General features: G+C 40.3%; 1 protein-coding gene across 1 annotated transcript in view; it reads right to left on the bottom strand.

Annotated features, from left to right (window-relative positions):
- LOC119532016 (aromatase) overlaps positions 1–23,012 on the bottom strand; it is a 35,614-nt gene extending 12,602 nt beyond the window's left edge. Inside the window, exons 1-4 of the mRNA XM_037833977.1 lie at positions 22,868–23,012; positions 17,135–17,285; positions 5,919–6,073; positions 747–923 (exon numbers count right to left, since the gene is read on the bottom strand). Coding sequence (XP_037689905.1) covers positions 747–923; positions 5,919–6,073; positions 17,135–17,285; positions 22,868–23,012 — 628 coding nt within the window. The remainder of the gene's footprint in view (positions 1–746; positions 924–5,918; positions 6,074–17,134; positions 17,286–22,867) is intronic.
- Between the last annotated feature and the right edge of the window lie 961 nt (positions 23,013–23,973).

Below are 23,973 nucleotides of genomic sequence, written 5' to 3'. Positions count from 1 at the left end.
GAACCTAGAACAGTGCCTTGCATAAATAGGTAATCAATAAATATTTGTTGGACGATTGTGTGAATCAGTGAACACTGCTGAAAATTAATTCAGGAATAATTATATTAAACTGGACATAATTAATGTCAGCAGAGAGAAATTAATCCAAATGATTGATGTTTGTTCTTTGGTGGTAGTGGAGTTGTGTGTACATGTTTTCATATTCACTTCTGTGTTATAGTGAAGAAAGTAGCTTTTTATCTGGGTTGCTGTAAATATTAAATGAGAAACCGTTAGGTGAAGCACTTTTTCTACTGCTTGGTGCATAATAGATACTATGTAGCGATTTGCATCATTTCCGTGTAGTATTTAGCAATTATCATTTCCATCAGCAGCAACAGCATCACCATGGTGAGCATATAGATAGAGTCAAAGTTTTCCTACTTAGTAGCTTTATGATATACAAAATAATTTACAAAATATATCTGGTGGCAGGTTTTATTAATGACTGAATGAATTGATCACATTTGTTAAGTTGCTACTGTGTGTAGAATCTTACTTCTCAGAGCAATGAGGAGAGATTCAGAAGAAACAGAAGATGGTCTCTATTTTATAGAAATTTATATATTGTAAGTGAATGAGAGAGAGACCCTAGGAAAAACCTTTAGGGGAATACATAGAAATATTTAAACAAAAGTAATGTATGGACAAGCCCCCTTCTTTAATAAAGACAGGTTATCAAGTCACGAGAATGAAAATGTCAGTACCGTCCAAGGGGATCCCCAAGAATAGCATGTTGGAGGTGTCCAGCATGATGCGCCGCATGAGGGTCAACACATCGACATATCCCGCCTCACTGGTGACCTCCTCCAACCTGTCCAGATGTGTTTTGATGGATTCAACACAAATTGTCACCATCCGCACAAGGCCAGGGCCAGATAGAGCTGAAGGGTATGCATCAAAGAGTAAGCCACTACCAACTCCAGAGTACACACAAATAGGCTATTTTGGCTTTTATGTTTAGAACTTAATTATCCACGAATTTTAAGCCAACATCTTGACTGAAATTTTTATATTCTTTGAACTCTTTGTATTCTCCAGTTTTCTATAAGTATGTATCACCTTTATGATTAAAATTAATTAAATGTTATTTTTAAAAAAAATCTGTTCAAAATCAGACTTTTCTTCATGCAAACCATTTATGAGACTGCAATCGAAACATTTAGTACTTCCGATAAATCACAAATCAGTGATTTTTCATATTTATTGTATACTTTTCCCTCTAAAGATAACTTGGATTTGATCATGGTCATATTTATTCTATGTTTCAATAGGTGGCTGGATATTACTACATAACTAGTCAAATTGGATCTTAAGTATTTGATCTGAGATGCTTTCTGGTTTTAAGTCATATCTGTAAAATGCTGTTCTTACGAATCGCCAAAAGTGCCCTTCTTATTAATTTAGTTTTATTTTCAGGCCACTTCCAGATTTATTTTACTCAGCCAAAGGCCTAATAGCCAAGTACTTCCTTGTTTGTTTAGCGGTCTTCCTCACTGGACCAGAAACTCTTTAAGGGCAGGGGCAACCTATTATAACCATTTGTACTGCAAGTCCATGGAACATGGTGGCATTTGATATATAGTCACCAATACAGGAATGAATGGGTGAATGAAACAGCTACAGTGAACTGGTTCAGAGCTTACCCTTCCTGACTGGTAGATGGTCTTCCATGAAAACTGAACTCTTAAAATCCCCCTTTCTCTCTTTGTTCTAAGTTTCTTTAAGCTTCCTTTAGGAGCAGTCTCTCTTTCTTATATTTTATATTGTTCAGACTAGCTGTAAAGTCAGAATCCTTGAAATGAGATGAAAAATCCTGAGGAACTTTGTAGGCATAATTCCAGAAGGTTCTTCTCTCTCTTATCCCTTCTTACCCCCCAGAAATAATAAGTTGAGCTTCAGAATCCCCATATCTGAAAGCAGACTTGGCCTATGAGAAAGGATGCCTGAGGAGTGGTTCTAGGCTCTTAATATTTCTATATATGTGAAAAGGAAAGTTGAGGTGGGAGCATATTTCTGATAGTAGGAAGGACTTGGCATATTCAACCAGGATGTTGTACCCTGGGTAACTATCACACTGCAAGTGGAACAAATGATTCCTTTTGGCTCAAACCTCTGTGCGGAAGGGTTGGCTTTGAATATCATTAGTGGTTTTCTTCCAGGTTTATGCAAGATTTGCTTTTCTGTCCAAGAACTGGAAGCCACATTTCAAACACATAAAGAAAATGTAGTATCATTGCTTATAGACAGATATGATATAGACATGATCTTAATTTTAAAATGTGCTAAAAGCTATTGAATCTGTTCAGGTCAAAAGAGAATTGAGCAAGTAATTGGCAAATTCCATCGATATAGACAACTCTTTTAGCAGTTTCGGGAAACACATCCTATTTCTCACTCCTTTCCCCATCACCCCAGTCTAAGTGGCACTTGACTCTTTCTCCACAGACACACCTAGTAAGTCAATACTTCCAGTAACCTTATTATTTTAGATATCAAAACTAATCCCAAGCTTTCTACTCTTTCAGGAAAACCAACAAGGAGTCTAAGTCTAAAAGATACATCAAGAAATGCTTGGAACTCTCATTTTTAAAAATGTCAGGCACCACAGTGAATTTTCAATAGGCAATTATCCCACTATTTTTTGGTATTTAATTTGGGTCCAGTTTTGTAGCATTTTTATTAGAAAATCTGGTCTTCCATATATAGGGGTAATTAAATAAATCATGAAGTCTTTTGATTAATTTCCAAATAATGTAGATTCTACTCTTTTAACATCTCTTGTATCTCTGCACCTTTTCCCCTCCATCTGCTTCAATTTTGTGTCCTGCTTTACTGCAGTAGCTCTTGACTATTCTCATTGCTCATATTCATGCTTCCTTCTAGTTTTTCATTCACTGCTGCCAGAGGGGTTTTTCTAAAACACAAATATGTTCATGTGCTTAAAGTCATTAGTGATTCCCCATAGCTTTTGCGATAAGCTCACTGCCTTGGCTTAGCACAGGGGTCTTTGGTGATCTGGCTCTGCCTTTCCCTTGACCTCAGTCCTGCATGTGTCCATGAAGATGTCATGCTCCTTGCACATGCCGTGCTCATCTGTCCTTTCTACCATTGCAAATCCTATTCTTTCCTCCTTGAATGCCTTTCCTTGTCACACTTTATTACTTTAGATAGCTTTTACCTTCTTGCAAAATTCGTCTTAAGCATCAACTCCTCTGAAAAGCCTCCCTTGACCCCTCAGGGTGCTTTAGATGGCCCATTTATGTGGGCTCTGTAGCACGCAGTGCACATCTCTAGCATGACCCATCACCTGGTGCTGTATTTGGTGATGTGTTGGTTTGTCAGCCCATCCCCCTGTTATGAATTCTTCAAGAGCAGGCACCATGTCTTATTTGTCATTGTATTTTTGGTACCTAGTTCCATAATGAAAGCATAGTAGTTGTTTAAACAAATGGATGAATTTAGAAATTCTATGAGTTCTTGCATATGAAGGTAAAGGATATTGGTATGTGGAAGTTAACTGCTCCTGTATATTCCGAATACACCTAAGCAAAACAACAGAGTAAAAATAAAACTTACATTTCCATAGGATCTTACAGTTTTCAAAGCATTCTCTCATTTACTGTTCACAACAACCCTAGAATATAAGTTCTGTAGTATCTATTACCTCTTATAGATAAGGAAACTGAAGTTCAGAGGGGCTTAGTAACTTGCCCAAAGTTATGTAGTTAATAAGTGGCAGAGCAGGGACTTAAGTCCACAACCTACAACCCTGAGTCCTATACACTTTCCATTAAGCAATTCTATACTTTTGTAAGGCATAAGGGAATTGATGTGTTCTATCATGAGTGGTAGGCAGAAAATAACCCCCCAAAGTTATCCAGGTCCTAATCGTCAGAACCTGTGAATATATCACCTTATATGGGAAAAGGATGTGATTAAGGTTAAGGACCAAGAGTTGGGGAGAGTATCCTGGATTATCCAGGTGAGCCCAGCCTAATCAAGTGAATCCTTAAAAGCAAAGAACCTTTTCCAGCTGAGGTCAGAGTCAGAAAAAGACACAATGAAGGGAGGAAGGGCCAGAGAGATGTGACTTGAAAAGGATTTGACCTGCCTTTGCTGGCTTTGAAACTGGAGGAAGGAATGTGGGTGGCCTCTAGAAGCTGGAGAAGGCAAGGAAATGGATTCTCTCCTAGAATCTCCAGAAAAGAAGGCAGCCCTACTGACACCTTCATTTTGGCCCACAGGGCCACTGTAAAATTTTTTGACCTACAGAATTGTAAAATAATGTGTTGTTTTAAGCAAGTAAGTTAGTGGCAGTTTGTTATGGTAGCAATAGGAAACTAATGTAATGGGGCTGTCTGCAATACAGCTATGCTGAATCTTGGTGTTGGGCAGCTCTATAGAAGGGAGATCAACACTCAGCTGGGACAGGCATGGCTTTTCCCTGCTTTAGCAGCCATGCAGGAAGAGTCTAAATTCAGTACGGAGGCTGGCTGGAGGGAAGAATATCACCAGTTCACAGTCAAATCAAAGATCCATCTAGTCCCAGATTCCATCCCTGACAAGGTTTCCAGGACAGGATTATCTTCCTTGATGACAATGTCAAAGGTTGATCATGTATAACCCCTGTGGTGGTTTGAAGCTGTTATGTACCCCAGAAAAGGCCATGTTCATTTAATCCGTTCCCATGGGTATAGACCTATTGTAGGTGGGACCTTTTGATTAGGTTGTTTCAATTGAGATGTGACCTACCTAATTCAAGGTGGATCTTAATCCTTTACTGGAGTACCTAATGAGAGAGACAGAGAGAAACACACAGAGAGAGCTCACAAAGAGAGAAACACCTAGAGAGTTTGGAGAGGAAAGCCCTGGTAAAAGCAAGCAAGGACCCACAGAAACTGAAAGAGCCAGAACCTGAAAGCAACGAAACGTGGGAGCAAAGGACTGGCAGATGCTGGCTATGTGCTTTCCCATGTGACAGAGGAACCCTGGATGCCAGTGGCCTTTCTTCAGAGAAGGTATCATCCTGTTGATACCTTAATTGGGAATTTTCGTGGCCTTAGAACTGCAAATTTGTAAACCAATAAATCCCCATTGTAAAAGACAACCCATTTCTGGTATATTGCTTTCTGGCAGCCTTAGCAAACCAAAACATCCCCCAAAAGCTTCATTTCAGCATCATATAGTAAAGGCTCACTGGATGAGACAGTTTGGGATTGGGTCTCTTTTCTTCCATTACTAGCCATATTGCCTGGTCATAAATCACAGTGTCTCTTAGGACTTCATTTCCTCAACTGTAAAACTCAGAGGCTAGATAAGATAATATATACAGATCCTTCCCAGTCTAAAATTCTTTGATTTCATTCATGAATTGCTTTCTGCTAAAACATCTGTGCTGTCAGTCAAAGACTGAGCAAACACATTGTTTAGGCTTCTTTAAATCAAATGTGATTAACACACTAAATTCTTAATTGAAATGATTCTTATAACTCCATGTCTTCTTCACTTCTATAAAATTGCTCTGTACATGAACAAAAAGAAAGAATTTGTAGTGATTAAACAGGCAGGATGTGCGGTTGTATCCCAAGCCTCTCTCTATTAAGGTTGGAATCTTGCACAAGTTATTTAACCTCTTTGTGTCTTAGATTTTGTATGTAAAATGTAGGTGATACGTATTTACCACATGAAGTTGATGTGAGATTAAAGTATTAAGTTCTTAGAACAATGCCTACAATGTAGTAAAAACATAATGAATAGTAGCTATTCTTCTTACGATTATTTCAAAACTATGAAAAAAGCAGAATTTAAGATATGATTTTGAAAAAAAAGGCACATCCATAGACAGAAGATCAGCATGTAGCCAGGTACCTGCTTACCTTTTATAAAGAAAGGTCGGATTGCTTTCCAGAGGGCTGGATTATTGTTAAATATGATGCCGTTTTCATGCATGCCAATGCACTGCAACCCAAGTTTGCTACCAAATCGGGAGCTGTAGTGACTGTGCTTCATTATGTGGAACATACTTGAGGACCTGAAAAGAAAGCAAACCTTGACATTGATTTTGAAGGGTTAGGAGAACTGATGATGATGCATTTGTCTACTAGGCTCTCTTAGCAAATGCACATTAATCCAAATGCGAGCTTTCTAGTGTTCTGGTTGAATAAGCATGTCTGTTAGCATGAGAACATCCTTCCTCCATTGACACATTTCTACCTACTGGGTCCATGTTCAAGCATCACTAAAGATAGATAGACACACGCATGCATGTGCGCACGCACACACACATACCCTTATTTCCCTCTGTTTTCTAATTCCAAGTCCCCAAAATACTACTCACTACTAGGGTTGAGAGCTCACGACTGTTCAGCTGAACCCTCAATACCATGAGAGCCATGAGAGCCTGCAGCTTTGCAGGCACCATCTGGCAGCACTGCAGACAGTGCCACTCCCTGCAAGAGTGAGCCTCAGAATTGAGAGTTGCAGTTGCTGGAATTGCTGAAGTCTTACTTCTTTGGTTTTGAACCAGCAATTCTGCCTAGTCCTGCCCATCCTCCAGAGTCTCTAGTCAGGCCTAGCCCCTCCAGGGGGTTATCAATCTAGGTTTGAAGGATGTCTCCTTGGGCACTTCTTCTGGCCCTGGGCTTGGCTGGCTGGGTTGGGCTAGGGAGGCTTACTGTGGTGGCAGCAGCAGCTATCTCTGCATTCCAAGCAAGACACATCAAGGTCTCCAGGGTCACAGGGTTCTCACATGATAGAGGATGTGGAGAGCCATTAGATAGCCCTTGATATGGCCATGCTGGGATCTTGCCAATAACCCAGGCTCCATCGAACATCCCAGCTCCTCCTCTCCTGTTTTGCTTTCACACTCAGCTTTGGCTGCCCAGGAATAGAGGAACTAGGAAGGAGGAGGGCACAGCTCCTTCTTTCTCTCCCTTCCCCACCCATTTCCTCCTTGAGGACCTGCTTCCTGCCCTAATATGGAGTATGAAGAGATACCGAGAGTTATAAAAACATTATAAAATTCTAGCTGAAGAAGTCATGGGGGTTACACATGTGAAGAGAATACTGTCTTCTCAGGACAGTGGTACAGAATTCCTTTGTAGAGAGAGACTCCCTTTGTTGAGATGTTTTGTTAGCCTGCAGGCATCGAAAGAAGAGGAAGTTTCTTGCATGATAAGTGATGGTGGACAGACTGGATGGTGGGTGCAGTTGGCACTAGGGGAAGGAGAAGTGGAATGAGCTGGGATGAATGGCACACTTGGTGAGGATGTGTTGGTGGTAGAGGGCTCTTGGTTCATAGTCTAGCCAAAGAGGTTGTGCCAGTTTGAGTGTATTGTGTCCCCCAAACGCTGTTATCTTTGATGTAATCTTGTGTGGGCAGACATTATCAGTGTTGATTAGATTGTAATTCTTTGAGTGTTTCTGTGGAATGTGCCCCACCCAGCTGTGAGTGATGACTCTGATTCAATAATTTCCATGGAGGTGTTGCTCTGCCCATTTGGGGTGGGTCTAAGTTCAGTCAGTGGAGCCATGTAAATGAGCTGACGGACAGAGGGAACTCAGTGCAGCTGTGAGTGACATTTTGAAGAGGAGCTACAGCCAAGAGGGACACTTTGAAGAACGCACTGGAACTGAGAGAAGAGCTTCAGCTTGCAGAGACATTTTGGAGACGGCCTTTGAAAGCTGACTTTTGCTCGAGAGAAGCTAAGAGAGGGCAGACGCCCCAAAAGCAACTGAGAGTGACATTTTGGAGAGAAGCTGAAGCCTAGAGAGGAACATCCTGGGAGAAAGCCATTTTGAAACTAGAACTGTGGAGCAGACGCCACCACGTGCCTTCCCAGCTAACAGAGGTTTTCCAGACACTATTGGCCATCCTCCAGTGAAGGTACCCAATTGTTGATGCGTTACCTTGGACGCTTTATGGCCTTAAGACTGTAACTGTGTAACCAAATAAACCCCCTTTTATAAAAGTCAATCCATTTCTGGTGTTTTGCATTCCGGCAGCATTAACAAACTAAAACAGAGGGACTTGGGGAGAAAAGAATGTCTGTTGGGAATTTTTGAAATTGAGAGTTGTGGGATTTGTGATATAAACTCTTTCTTCATATACCAAGAGAAAAACTAAGAAATGCTAAGGGTGACTGAATTTCTTGTGGAAAGTGGAAAGGGGCTGAGGTTGGAAAATAGGTTAGTGTGGGACCCAGATGGAAGCAAAGATTCAGGAGTTAAAAAGCTATGCTGCTAACTTTGCATGGGAAGTAGGATGGAAGGTGTTTGAGGACAGACAAGAATGGTGTTCACCATCAATGGATAGAGAGGATAACGATCGTGACACATGCGTGTTTATGTCTCCATTGTTTTGATAAATGGCAATATCGCAGACTTAGAGTGACTGAAAGACCAGATAGAAACACCAGTTGGAGAAATCAAATGAGATGAACTTACCTAAAGATACAGAAGGAAGTCAGTGCAGACAGGAAAAGAGGCAGAGAGAATAGCGCAAAAAGAGGTACAAGTATTCAGACCCCAAAATCCTCAGTTGGAGGGGTGCATAGTTGGATGATCAGGTTGGGTGAGTGAGGAAAGAAAGGTCATATCTAATCCGCCTTCCTGCAAGCCCAGGCTTTTTTTATACATAGCATCAGAGCAGTCAGGGGCCACAATATCTGAGGCACAGGTCCCTCAACTGTCTCAGTGATGCTGAATATGCAAGAGAACCACAAAGGATATGGTTTGGCACATTCAGGCATAGACAAGGATCTCATTTATTACCCTCTGACTCCCTAAGCTAACAAAGCATGTTCCAAAGTACCCAGCTCACGTGAGAGGCATGATAGCCAGCCCTAAAGGTTAGACGGCCTATTTCACAGCATTTACATGTGTTTAGCACAGCTAAATACAAATTCCCCTTACTAAAATGCAAGCATATGCAAATTGACTTTTCTTTATATATTTTTCTGCAACTTCAAAAAAAAATGTCCATTTTAGTATATAATTCATTTTTCTTGGAGATAATGAGAAAAAGAAAGGACAGGGGTTTGGGAATTAAAAAGGGAGGCCAAGTAGTTAGTAGAAGAGTAGAGGTGTTCTGCAGTGCAACTATGAGCAAGATGAAGAAAGCTGAGGCAGGGTAAGCTGTCCTTCATCTGTATTTCAGCCATATTAACAGGGCAGGAGCCAGACCATGTATAAAATTTGCCCACCCCATGTGCTCTGGTGGGAATCTGTCTTGGGCAGAGCTAAAGCCATACAACCTTTGACACTGGACTTGGGAACTTAACCCCTCGGTTCTGCTAGGTCAGTTAAATATAGATTCTCCACAGCTTTTCCCACCTCAAGATTGGAAGTTATCCCAGGACCAGGGTGGAATCCAGAGGCAGGGAACATAAAATTAGAAAGGGACTATACACTTGAGTGGGGGGATAGAAAGAAAATCTGCACATTACTGCAAGAAAGCCAAGTATATTTATAAGTCTCTTTGGTATTGTAAGGGAGGGAGAACCTGAACATTCTCTGGCGTGCAAATGGAAAGCAATTTCATGGTACCCAGTACTGCAAATTCATAATGGGTAAAATGTCTTTGGTGTTATCTTTGTTTCGGCTGTTGTTGTTACTTAATATCTATACAACCTTTCATATGTTCACTGCAACTCCTCTGGAATATTTCTCATTTGCAGATTCTCCTACTTTGGAAGTTTTCAGAAAACACAACTCTCAAGGATGGAGAATGGCTACTGTGTTACACACAATTGGTTCAAACTGGGCTGGAGTGGCTGCCTTCATTAACACTTGCTCTTCCCTCTCAGAGTTGACACTTGGCTTCTAAAAGGATGACTTTGCCTTAGTGAGGATGTTCAGTTAAGGCCTGCTAAATAGATTTCCATAAAAGACGCTGGGCGAAAAAAGCTTTGCTCTGCCTGAATGAATTAGACTGTGAACTATGTATTAGCCACTCACTCACGCTCATTATGTGCTCCATTGTCCTATTTTAAACTTTAAAAGCGACCCCTTGAAAGTATAGCAGTGCCAAGAAATGAGAATAAAATATATAAATTCTTTACATAATATTTATTTCAGGAAAAAAATCCTATTTTCATATAAAAAAGCTATCTATCACATCAAATATCCTCTTGATTTGAGTCCAGATTATATTCATCAAATGATCCCAAGTTTTGGACGAGTTTTCCTCTTCCGAGTAACAAAAACAAAAGCTAAAATCCAGATGCTTCTGTTTGCATTCCAGGGAATTACTTTGACTGACAAATAGTTTAAAAGTTTTTTCCTGTATAGAAAAATAATGCCATAGGAAGGGCTGAAATTCTTATTAATAGATTGGAACACTCTAGCTTTTCTTGCTTTCCCCACCTTATTCTATAATTAAAACAGATTAAGTGATTTGTATACTCTGTTCACACACTCGAATCTAATAATTTTAAGCACTTAAAGGTCAACCAGAACACTATTTTTGTGAACTTGTGTATACACGTTGTCTATTTCTTTTGAAGAATTGTTAATTAAAAAAGAAAACAAAAACCCCAAACAGAAAACAAACCCAACTAGTGTTCCTTAGTTAATAAAAGGTAACTTTTTAAATCAGTGGCCGTCAGAGGGCGCCAACATCTCAGCTATTTTGAGTCAGAGGCTAAGCCTTGGCAAGGGACAAAGCAGACAAAGCAGAAGTGATTTCCACAGTGAGCAAAATGTGACTGGCCACAGAAGACCAATTTAGAACAAGGTCATTAACCAAAAACTAGGTTAGATTTTTCTAACCAGAGTAAAAGGGAAAGTGAAAGAGAAAAGATTGGTGATGAACTGAGATCCCAGTCCTGAAGTCCTCCTGCACTTAAGACCATAGTAGAGACCTCATTCCTGCTGTGTGGCAACCCTGTAACGCTGGTGAGGGGAAAGTTGTACTGACAGGAATTTCTCACCACAAGGAGAGAACTCTGAAGGGAGAGTAGGTAGTGTAAATTGTCTGGTCACTAGAGTCATTATTCTTCCTTAAACATGACTAAAGTCAAAAGGCATGGCCAAAGATTGCAAACCCATTGTCTATCAAAAAAAAAAAAAAAAAAAATTGGCAGGAAACAAAACTTGTTAGATGGTGAGGAGGAAGGCACGCTACAGTTCCCAGTTTAAACAACTCATACCTGTGGCCAAGTCCAAGCAGGCTGTGCACTAGAAACACAGAGGAGGCAATTAATGGGATAATTGTATCAAATATTTATAAAACACTTGCTTTGTGTAGAGCTGTTCTGTGCCTTTGCCTAGGCTCCATCAATCTTACCACCTTTTCACTGTCCTTTGCTCCTCTAATATCCTCACTTACCCAGCTTAAATTCTAGGGTCGCTGCAAGAGAAAAACTGTCTTTATAATAGAGAGATCTCGCTGTAACACCCTAACTGGGTAATCAAATTTAGCATCACTTATAGTGGGAGAACCTGTTACTGTCTCCTAATGTGATGCAGTTGAAGTGACTGTTCAAGCACTTAGTCAATATATCAATGATGAATTATTAAAGAAATGCTTAACCAGAATCTTACTGAGCCTTTAGACTTAAATTTCATTTACAAGAAATACAAGGAATAGAGGAATATGTTAAATGATACTGTGATGAAACAACGAGAGAAATTCAGAATGTGGGATATACTATATGAGACAGCTGACCCAGTTCTCTTCAAAAGGTCATTGTCATGGGAAGAATGTGGGGGCACTGATCTCAACTTTTCTGTTCATTGAAAAATTTTCTTAATAGAAAGTTAGAAGTTTTTACTGTTGATCATTTAAATTACTCTTTTCCATCCATTCTCAACTTCCTTGGCTCTTTCCTTACTTTGTCAGCCATGGTTAAATTTAACTCTTAGCTTGCTCATCTGAGCTTGCACCTGGTAGCTGAATGGAACTGGGGGAAACACTGTCTCTCTCTGTCTCTCTCTGTCTCTCTCTCTGACAGGTCTAGGTTTAAATTCAAGTAGGTCCTTACTGCAGCTGGCAGTTCTACATTTCACTAGTCCATTCACTCCCTCACTTTAGAAAACTATTATACCCCATCCCCTGTCTCTTCAAATGTTCTGCTTCCACCCTGCTCAATCTCAGCTGAAGACTTTATTTTCAATTTTACTGAGAAAATAGAAGCAGCTAGAAGAGAACCTCTGCAAGTTCCAACTACCAGGATTTAGATTCTATGCCCATATATTCAACTTCCCTTCCCATTACTGTGGACAAACTTCCATATCCATATTCAAGGCCACCCTCTTCCACTTGTTCTCTGGACCTCTTCACAATCTCTATAATTGTTCATTCCCGTCACCACACACATGCTGTAACTCCCTTGATCTTGAAAAACAAAACTCCTTTGACCCCACATCCCCCTTAGCTACTGTTCCGTTTCTCTGCATCTTTTATTGCAAACTCCTTGGAAGAGTGTCTATACCTGCCCTTTCCAATTCTTCTTCTCCCATTCTCTACTCTGGTCAGACTTTTGCCCCCACCACTCCATTGAAGCTGTTCTTGTCACCCTAATCTCCCTATTGCTAAATGCAGTACTCAAATGCCTGTCTGTTCACCTGACATAGTTGAAAATTCCGTTCTCTCTGATACACATTATTCTTCATTTGGCTGCCAGACCACTGTGCTCCCTGGGTTTTCCCTTTTCTGTTTGACTGTTCTGTCTTGGTCTCCTTTGCTGGTTTCTGACCACTTTATAGTGGAGGGTCTTAAGGTTCAGTCCTTCTCCATTCTCAACATTCTACCTGGATATATAGTAGACTTCTTAAGTCTAACATATCTGAATTGAACCCTGATTTCGCCACACTCCAAACCTACCCCACCTATCTCAGGTGACAATATCCTCATTTTTCTAGGTATTCAAGGCAAAACCGTAGCATCACCTTGATTTTTCTCTCTCTTGCACCCAACGTACAATGTCAGCGAATGCTGTTGACTTTGCCTTCAAAATATATCCAGAATTTCTCCTCATTACCTTATCACCTCAACTACTATCATCTGGTCCAGCCATCATCCTGTCACCTGGATTATTGCTGTAACTTCCTAATGGTCTATCTCCATTCCTTGAAGTCCCCTTAACTTTGTCTCAGTACAGCAGTCAGATTAATCTTGCTGAAACACAAATGAGTCACATATGCCACTCCTCTGCTCAGGACTGTTCAATGGCTTCCCATCTCATGCAAGGTAAAAACCAGAGTTGTTACAATGGCTTGCAACTTCCAGCGTGTTTGGACACCCTGTTACCTCTCTGATCTCATCTCAACTACGCTCAGCCACACTGGCATCCTTGTTGTTCCTTGAACATTTCAGGCAGCCTCTCACCTCGGGGACTCTGCACTTGCTATTCCTTGTCTGGAATGCTTTTCCTTCAGATCTCTGCATGGTTCATTCTCTTGTGTCCTTAAGGTTTTTATTCAAAGACTGCATTCTAAATGAGGCCTGCTTTGATCACCTATTTACAATTGCACCCCATCCCTGCAACTGGCCCTCCTCAACCCCTTTCTACTTTTTTTTTTTTCTATATAGAACATATTTACCTGATAATAAATGTGACCAACCATCCTGGTTTAAACAGGGCTGTCCAAGTTTTAATACCAAAAGTCCCACTTCCTGGGAAACCCTCCAGTCCCAGGAAAACTGGATATTCTACTGATATACTATGTATTTTAATTGTTTATGGCTGGTATGTTAACAATATATTGCTCCATGAAGGTAGAGATTTGGGGCTGGTTTGTTCATTGTTGTATTCCCAGAGCCTAGAACAATACCTAGTACACAAGAAGTTCTCAGTAAGTATTTATTTAATAAATGAATGGGGAGTCAGTAATGACTTATAAATTAGGATTATTCAGGCCTTACTATATATTATATTCTCAATAAATGTGTGTTGAAAAAATGAATGCATGAATCCCTTGTAAATTTATTCATAATTAAAACAGATGTACAAATTTAACCCTAATTAGTATGTTAATTGCTAATTCCCCTTTATTGATACTACCCAAATTCTTTTTTTTGTATTCATGACATATACTACTATATATATACGCACACTGACACACACATACACACACACACACACACACACACACACACACGACATATACACATTATTTGTAGACTCTGATTAATTTAGAGCACAGCTCAGCCATATGTACATCTGGGTACCTGCATAGGATAATTGTGTGTACTTATCTACATATGACCGGATGGGTCTTACCCCGAAACCTGGGTTTAGGTCATTCAGAACCAGAAGAATATCAGTTCTTCATGTGCCTGCTTGCCTCAAGTTTCCCAGTTGGTCAGCTTGTTCCACTAACTGCCGGCACCCCGAGTTGTTTAGGCAGCATCCCAGCAGCACTTATCCCGTACCCTTCCCTGAAGTTCTGCAGCCCCTACCATTTGGGGACTATGCTGGTTGGAAAGGCCATGAAAAGTTGGACTGTGATCTCTACCCAGTTGTAATGACTACAGACCTCAAACTTTTCAAAAGAAAAAAAAAAATCTGATAAACTATTCAAATAAAAATAAAAAGCTTTCTGAGGTCCAATGGGGTCTTTTCAAGAGGTACTGGTAGTTCTGGAAGGGATTTGAAGAGCAGACAAGGAAAGGAGATTGGGACAAACATGTCCTATTCCCGTGGGGAACTTAGCCTTTAACAACAAAATTGAGTGACTCTGAGGCAATTAAAGAGAACACAAAGACTCCAACAAGAGAAAAGCCTGAGAGGACAGGACAGGCAAAGAACCGAAGAGCAGGGGGAAGGGCTGCATGGGTTGTGTCCACATCTCCAGAGTGAATCAGTGTGACTTGGTCAGGGTCTGAAGGCTACTCTCCTAAATAAGCAGAGCAGTAAGCCACTCTCTCTCACCATAGCAAGGATCCTTCTTCAGGAATTGTCTTAAGGTGAGAATCCCCCTTTGGGTCCAGGGAATTTATCTGGTGATATCCCAAAGAGCTATTTCTTTTCTGGTACTCTGGTACTTTCTCAAATTCGTTCACCCTTCACTCCAATTCTAGTTTTATATCTCTACTACCTGCTAGACTCAAGGGTAATATGATAAGACAAAACCACTCCAACCATGCTTAGCTGCTTCCACTAAACCCAGGGAAAGGCCCTCCTGCCAGGAGACCTCGTACCTCCTCCTCCCCTCTCTCTCTCTAGGTAAGAGGTTCTCAAGCTCTGCTGTACATTGGAGTCACCTGGGAACCTTTAAAATATACTGATGACCAGGTCCCAATCCCAGAAACTCTGATCTAAAAGCCTGGGGTGCGGCCTGGGCATTGGAGTTTTAAAAGCTCTCTGGGTGGCCCTAATGTGCAGCCAGGGAAAGAACCACTCCTTTTGGCTCCTAAGCTGCAGGTAGATGTCATGTTGGAGAAATATCCTGAGGGTTAGTTCACCTGTCTGGGAAATTGGTGACAGGGAAGGCAGATGCTGAAGTGAGAAAGCCTGGAATGCAAACATCAAAGTTCCAATTTCCCAAATCCAAATGCCATCAATTCCAGGGCAATTTTTAAGCCATAGTGAGTTGCAAATGTGTCTAAAGTCATGACCTTTTTAATGAGAGCATATTAAGAACATATATTTGCCAGAGCTTAGTAGGCCAGAAGTAAAATTAAAGAGTAATTATGAATCAGTCCTTAGAGCAGTGGTTCTCTCAAACTTGAGTGTGCAGCAGCATCACCTGGGAGCTTGTTAAAACAATTGCTGGGGCCCATCCCCCAAATTTCTTATTTAGTCTGGAGTGGGGCTAAAGATGGTACATTTCTAACAAGTTCCCAGATATGTTGGAGCTGGTAGTCCTGGGACCACACTTTGAAGACCACTGCATTAGAATGTTTCACAGTGAACTTAATGAAGTGACATTTCTACCTAAAATCATTCTGTTTGTATGAACATGATCTGATTTAGCTGCTCTTAAAAGTGTCACAACATCAATCTGCGTGAAACAAGAAAAACAAAAACAAACAGCGACCAGGTGAAACTTGAGGTATTTGATAGATCCACATAAAATTTCTGGATAGTTTGAAATATTTGGAGGTATAATGCATTTTTTCCCCTGCCCTCTTCTTTCAGATATTTTGTTCAAAGAGTTGGGCTCTAAGGATACCACAGTAATTTATAAAATGATGTCAGTAATCTTGGCCTGAAAAAAGTAAGTGCTTTACTTACTTCTCAGCAATAATCTGTAAATCTGAGCAGATAATCGTAATAAATCAGTAAACTTCCTTGGTCAGTTTTAGTTTGTGAATAAAGCTCTGTCAGGGATTATAAATATAAAAATCCATTAATGAGAAAATGTTAGCAGATAGCTTTGCTGAAAGTCTCGTACAGATATCTGAAAGCTACTGAAATATACTGTTTGAAATTCTTCATTTTCTGTAATCAATAAACAAGAAAACTAGTTCTTCACAGTAAAATGATGCATATTTGGTTAACTTTAGAGTGTATTCACTCTGCTAAAGTAATCCAGAAAATATGGACAGTGCAGGGGTGGGGGGGGAGATAATTTTTTTTTTAAATAGGCAATTTTGTTGCTGATTTAAGATCACGTAGTTGGTACCCCCACACAGTCATAAATAGGATATTAACACATGAATGGCTTCTTTTTCTACTGTCCTTCCATCCATAGGTGCTCATCAGCCTGGCATTAGAATCACATTAGCAAATTGGTACAGTCAGTTTTCTTTGTATCAGGCTGTACTTTTTAAAATGCTTATTTATAGAGATAAGACCAAAACCTTAGGAAACCAGAAATGATAATGTCTCTCCCTAAAGTACATTTTGTTAAAAGCAAATCATCTGTATTCTAAGTTTCTACATTCACTGCCCAGAGATTCTTTGCATAATTTCCATCTTTCCAGAGTTCTTTGCCTATGTACTTCTGGCCTCAAACAAAGCCTAATTATTCTACTTGTCTACAGTGTTAGAATTTTAGCTGAGAATTGCTCACCTTAATTTCAGTGGTGAAATCATAGCATTAGAAACTACATTAAGATGTTAAAATAAATTGTGTTTTTTAAATAGGAAAAAGCCCAGCCTCAAGTTAAAAATTTTTTGTCTCAGATTATTGACAGACTCACTTGCTAATAATGAGTGTTTCCTCTCCACATATCCAGACTCTCATGAATTCTCCATACATCTTGTTGTAGTAGTTGCAGGCATTGCCAATCCCCATCCACAGGAATCTGCCATGTGAAATGAGGGGACCAATGCCCATACAATAGCCAGGACCTGGGAAAATCATCATGGTACAATCAGCATTTTAGCGATACCAAAAATAGCAACTACTTTTGTTAAAGTTGTTCTTATTCTTTTATATCTAAATGTTCTTTTACATCTTCTGATGTACATTTTGAATCCCTAATAATATGATGAGTAAAAAGAGGAACCTTAACATGAGGCTCTTCATCCCGCCATGAATTAAACATATTTCAATATCATACAGCACTAGTTCAATTTGGTCTTAATCATTTCAGTCTGAATGAAGTAGGGTATATGTCTGCTAATTTCTTGCCATGTTAAATTGTGTTAATGAGTTTCAAATACAAATCAGTCAGTCTGTTTTGTAACAAGCACGGAAACCAGGACAAGTGACATGCTGATAGATCTGCTTGACTGTCTGGTTTTGCCTGAAAACTTTTGGTTTGAATAGCCCAGTTGATGGAATGAGTGGGTTTGAGTATAATCCTTTTAACTGGGAGAAACAAGGTCTGCAAAGGTAATACCCAAAGAACATCCTTTTATTTTTCTCCCTCAAAATGGACTCAGTTTAAGAAAAGAATTTTAAGCCAAATCTCACTAGGCAAAATAAAAGTAAGAACTGAGGAACTGGGCAATGAGTCAATTATGTAGACTAGAATTTGGGTCCAGTGATTTGCTTTTCCTCAAGAGCTATGACCACACACTCACATCCTTGCTTATGTAGGTGATGGCAGAATGGTAAAGAACATTAATCCAGTGAACAACTGGGGAATTTGATGCTGTTTGTATCAGAGAACAAACTTGGTAGCTTGAGTTTACTGGTGGTGGTGAAGATTAGATAAAAACTTTTTGGAACAGTTTAAGGAGTTTCACTGTAAATTAGTTTTTCTAAATCTTTATCCTTTGATTGCATTCTATCAGTGAAATATATGAAGCCAAAATGTGCACAACTGTATGAGACCTCACCCTCACTCCATGGGCAAAGGTTGTGTTATAATCTAGACAGTATAAGCTTTTGCCTGAATCATCTACATTGGGTGATCAGTCCCAAATTCAACAAATAATGTTTGGTCCTTAATTTTGCAATCGCTGGGTTAATGTGAACAAGACTGTCTGCTTTTTTTTTTCCTTTAAGAAGTCTTTGTTAATGTCTGTAGAACCAAAACACTGTCAAAGGGCTTTTAACCTTATGATTGTTCTGATAATAGCGTATTTTAAAGTAGATGACTGACTATATATTAAAATAATCTCATTAAATTCTTAAAAAGATTTAAACAAGCAGATGTGGTTGCATACGTACATCCTTAAAATATCAATAGATATACTGACCTCCGATCAATTCACTTATACATAAAACAAAATACTTTGCTGGGTATTTACAGCTTGGTACATTGTAAATGCTCAATAAATATTTTCTGAATGAATTTTTAAAAATTAATTAGACATGCACAGATAATATAAAGGGTGAGCCTTATTTAGGGTATTTTGGGTAGTATTTATATTTTGATAAAAATGGAAAAATATTATATAATATACAGTTAGTTCACATGAGGTCAACTATCTTGCCATTTTAGAGTAGACTTATTCAACAAAACATTTGCCACTTAGAAAGTCTCAATATTTGATAACCACCATTCACATTTGGAATATGACAGTGTAGCTACTGAAAACGGAAGATTGTGATGGACTCTGTGCTTAGTTTGAAAGCCTAAGTGTTTTAACCAGAAGAGAATCAGAGTCTTGGGTCCTCGGTGATCAACTGTATGTCAATTTAATTCATCTAACCAACACTTACTAAGGCCCTACTAGGTACAGACACTAGCTCCAAGTTAGGAACTGGAGCTCATATGATGACGATAACTTCATCTCCATCAGAGACCTGGGTCAGGAGAAAAGGAGAATATGTGGAAAAAAATATTGCAAAATCAAATAATTACAGCACAATGTGATCTTTTCACTTTCATGGATGTCTAATCCCACTGGCTGGGGAGAAGAATGCTTTAGGAAGGGAGAAATTTGGTAGACTATTAGGGAAATGTTTTGGTTGCATCCACATTAAATTGCTGTCTGCTGCTCAGGAGATTTGGGAATGCTTATTTAGGCATGCAGTGATTGCAGGATCCTCTTTCACACCCAAAGAGAAGCAGTAAATACTTCACTATGTTTTTGTGCAGAGACAGCCTCCTTGAAGACAACAGCCAGGACCTCTCCCTGGCTGTTCTAATCAAGACACTATTGCCTTCCACTCCTAGGAATATACCCCAAAGAAACCGCTGCACGGGGGTACCAAGAGACATGTACAGAAACACTCATAGCAACACTGTTCACAGTAGCCCTAAATGGAAACAACCCAAATGTCCATCCACAGTAGAATTAGTATTAAACTAATGAGCTATTCATATAATGGAGCTATTCATATAATGGATGAGCTATTCATATAATGGAATACTACATGGCAGTGAAAATGAAGAAAATACAGCTGTTTGCCGTAATGGGGATGAATCTTACAAGCATAATACTGAGCAAAAGAAGCAAGAGAGAAGAATAAATAATGTATGGTTCAATTGTGAAAAATATATAAAACCAGGCCAATTAAACTGTGTTGTTTGGGGATGACAAATTAGGTGGTAAAACTATAAAAAAGCAAGGAAATGATTGTCACAAAATCCAGGCAAGTGTTGACCTTGGGGGAGAGGGAGAAGGAGAGGGTGTGATTGAAAAGGCACACGTGTAGCTTCCAGGATGCTGGACAGTGGTGGCTTATTCACTGTCACTCTGTGCACTTTTTGGGGAATTATTTTCTTAATGGAAGAAAGGGGAACCTGTTGCCACATCCTCCTCAGTGCTCTCCTTTGGAGATGTGGGGCCTAGGACTGAGTGTGCTGTCTGGAGGGAGAGGACCTGTGTTCAAGGTTGGAGCTGCCTGTGCATCCTCCAGGTGCCGGGACAGAGACTAGTGAACTTAGTACAGGTTCTCTGAACTAAAGCTCACAAGAACCCCCAAGTACAAATGACTGTTTCCCTTCCCAGACTCCCACGACCCTCCCTGGTACTAACCCAACTGCCTTTGTGTGTTCCTTCCTGTCTCTGTCACTCCCATGTAATTTTCTCCAGGGTGGAAACAGTATCTCTTTCGTCTTTACACACCCCCTCAAACACCTGGCGTGGAGGGCCTGTCAGTAAGTATGGGTTGAATAAGTTTAGGTTTGAGTCCCAGTATTGTCACTTCCTAGCTGTGAAGACATCTCCCCTCTCTGAGACTCAGATTCTTCATCTACAAAACTGGTATAAACACACCTATCTTCAGCAGGATACTATGAAGATCACAAGAGAAAAATGGGTGTGAAACTTTTATACATTTTAACTTACTTAAGGGCTTTTAATCATTATTCCCTTTTAACTCTTCAGGTCTTCGATGGTCCTGAGCTTCCCCCAGACCTATAAAACCAAGAACCTAGAGAGTCAGTGATTCATGGGAGCTGGCAGAGGGCATTCAGGAGAATGGTCAGCAAGAACCACCCTAACAAGGCCAATTTCCTCATCTTTCCAACCCCAGCCAGAGGCCACAGGAACCCCCAGTCTGTGCCATTAGAGGATTCTGAATGGACCTCACATTTTCAGAGAGAAAGCATGAAACTAGAAGCTCCCTGGGTAGCAAAATGATTATCAACCTGGGATTAAGGCTTCCCTGGTTATGCCCTACACTCCTGCCTTCCTTCCAGCTGGGTAGCTGACAAGCTACTTCGCTTCTCTGGGCTTTCACCCCTCACCCACAAAATGAGGAGTTTGAATCCTATGGTTTCTGTAATGCTTTGCCTGGGCAAGGCAGATCACCTCTCTGGGTCTCAGTTTCCCCTTCTGTCAGGAGAAGGGATTAGGCTCATTTCAGTGGCTCTCAACCCTGGCTGCTTATGAAAAATCACCTGGAGAGATCAAACAAACAAACAAAAAGACCAGCAGCCCTGGGTTCCACCTTAGACAGTCTTGAGAGCCACTCCCTGCACTACATGATTTACCCTGTCAGTGTATGATAGCATGAGGTCCTGCTGGAAGTGGTGGGCAGAGTGAGTGAGCACACACCAGCTTCCCAATGCAGCACTTCAGGGATGCCAGTTCTCATTTTTGCCTCAAATAGGCTGACCTCCTCACTCATGGGCCCAAGTGAGCTCCAACAACCACCTCTAGCAGCGTAAGTATCTGGTGGAACTTGTTTAAAATGTTTCTAGGTCTCAAGGCTAGAGAGTCTGATTCACTATATCTGGTGCAGGGGCCAGGAATTTGCAATTTTAACAAGCACCTATATCCTTTCTGTTTCTTTTACTACAAGTTTGAAAGCCTGGGGCTTACTGGATGGGCAGTGCTTAAAGTTCTGTCTTTGCAATATCCTGATAATACAGATGGATTGACTTTAGCACCTGAGGCTGTGACAGAGAAAAGGAGGAAAAGGCACCCAACACTGCTTCCCATGACCCCCTCCCATTCATTGACCTTGGCTTGGGAGCCCTCTAGGGGAGAGAAATCCAGTGAGGAAGGAGGAGTGGTGGGGAAGGGGGTTTAAGTTAAAGACCATGGAAGAGAATTTCCTCAGCTTTAATTCTCCCTCCTCTGGAGATGACCCCATCAGGGAGCAGAGAACAAAACCAATGAAATGTTCCATTAAATCAGGTATTAAAGTAACCTAAAATAACAGGCTGAATCATATAAAGACAGGCAGTTATTAGAAAAAATTTTAAAATAATCCAGACACTGGGCATTTTGTACCAGTCCCTTACCCTCCCACTCTGAATCAACCAGCACACTGTGACTAGGCTGACCACACACTTAAAAGTGTGTGATGCTCTTGAAATAAAGCCGTATTAGCTGTGTTATGGGATTTGGGGACATATATCACTGAAAACTAAACATATAGTCAGAGGTGATTAACTGATAATTCTGGCATTAATGGTGGAGTGGTGAGCTTTTCTATTTGAATTATCTGGAAAATTACATTATTCTCTGTATTTGATTGACCTAGAGACCTTGTTGGAGATTCCATCAGGGTTCTATCAGAGTTTGTGGTGGTCCTCATTCTTTGCCTGCTGCCCAGTCCCTTCTGAATCTTTTGGTGGCTACACCATCACCACACCCCCGAGAATACAAGAAAATGAAGAGCAGGAAAAAGAAAAGGGATAAATACAAGAAAGGGAGATGTCAAGGATGAGCAAAGTGGGAGGAGAGAGAGAAAGAAGTATAGAAGGCATTCCAGAGACATTTTCACCCCCAGAGTAAAGTTGGAATCCTTAAAAAAAAAAATCTCTGGAATTTAATTTTACCTTGCTCTCCAACCCATCTCAAGCTTGTTTGCAAGGGTACTTATGCCAAGTATACTTTACCAAAGCAAAGTGCAGACTGGAAATGATTAGCTAAGATATCTTTTAATGTGCTAATTAAAAATGTGCACCTAATTGCTATAAAAGATCTTTGCACCCAAGTCCTAGTTTGCTAACATGCCTGTGATCTTCACATATCTCCCCAGGCTTCTGTTTTTCCTTTTTGCAAATTTTCTTTACCCTCATGTACCAAAAGCCCAAGTAAGCAATCTCCTCAGATACAGTAATAAATTACTTATTTACCTGGTATGGAGGTTGTGTCCTCATAATTCCAAACCAAGAGAAGAAAGGCAGTGAGCAGCAGGATTGGCATGGTCGCCACAGGCACGGCTTCAGGCACCATGCTGGTGATGTTATAATGCGTTGGGTTCAGCATTTCCAAAATCATTTTGGTTTCCTTGACTTCAGGGGAAGCAATTTAAAGTCCTGTGGAAATCAAAGGGGCAGAAAACTTTAGAGAATTCCCTAAAAGTTTCATCTATGATCCTGTTGCTTCAGAAGATGCTGTACTGTACAGGTCTGCACTTTGCTTTATAATGTGATTGGACACTTAGACAAGACAAATTTGTGGTTACAAGTCAAAACAAGCAAACCCAAGAGAGATCTTTTGGCTTGAAATACGGCATTTCTGACCTTGATAGAGTCTCAGGTTCATTTGGACACTTGGTCTGATAGTACCTTATCAGTTTGCCCTTGAGTGGGTAGAGTGACGTGCATTCCCAATCGAGAGCCAAATTTCTTACCAAAATATGAGAAAATAAAGCTCATTCCAAAGGTGGAATCGTTTCGTGACTTCATCAGCAGGTTTTATTTAAGCAATCTTCTCTTGAAGCCCAATTAATTTAAATACAAAACAATCTCCAAACTCCTTTCTTTGCTCAAACTATTTCCCCTGAATAGTAAGTTTTTACAGCAAGAACCTGTTTCTTGGGTATTGCTGAGGTGTTCTCAGAGCCTCCCATTAAGTTGTCTGTTGAATTCATTGTGACTCAGTGAGGCAGTCTTTATCGGCTTTAATGAGGATCTAAAATTTCTTGTACCACCAGCTGGATTAAGTCATATCCATGGGCCAATGTCAGAGGGAGTGGGAAAAGAATGGGAGAGGCAGGATAAAAGGAGAGGAAGAGAGAGAAAGAAAAGGAATGGGGTGGGAGGGTTAAAGAGAGGATAGGTAGAGTATAATGCCACTTGTGATGGACTCAGGTGCCAACAGTGGCTAACCTTTTGGGCAAGGAGGTTAATTTTCAGTTTCATATGGGGTTCTGCTGTGTTATTCATAATGTACTGTTGAGTCTATCTTTTCAGTCAGGTTTTGTAGTATCACTGCTCTCAGAAGACAGTGTCAGAGA

The sequence above is a fragment of the Choloepus didactylus genome, chromosome 4 (genome assembly GCF_015220235.1).
Source record: "Choloepus didactylus isolate mChoDid1 chromosome 4, mChoDid1.pri, whole genome shotgun sequence".
Taxonomy (NCBI): domain Eukaryota; kingdom Metazoa; phylum Chordata; class Mammalia; order Pilosa; family Megalonychidae; genus Choloepus; species Choloepus didactylus.
Note: the sequence above shows the minus strand (reverse complement) of the source record. Positions and strands in the feature narration are given on the sequence as shown.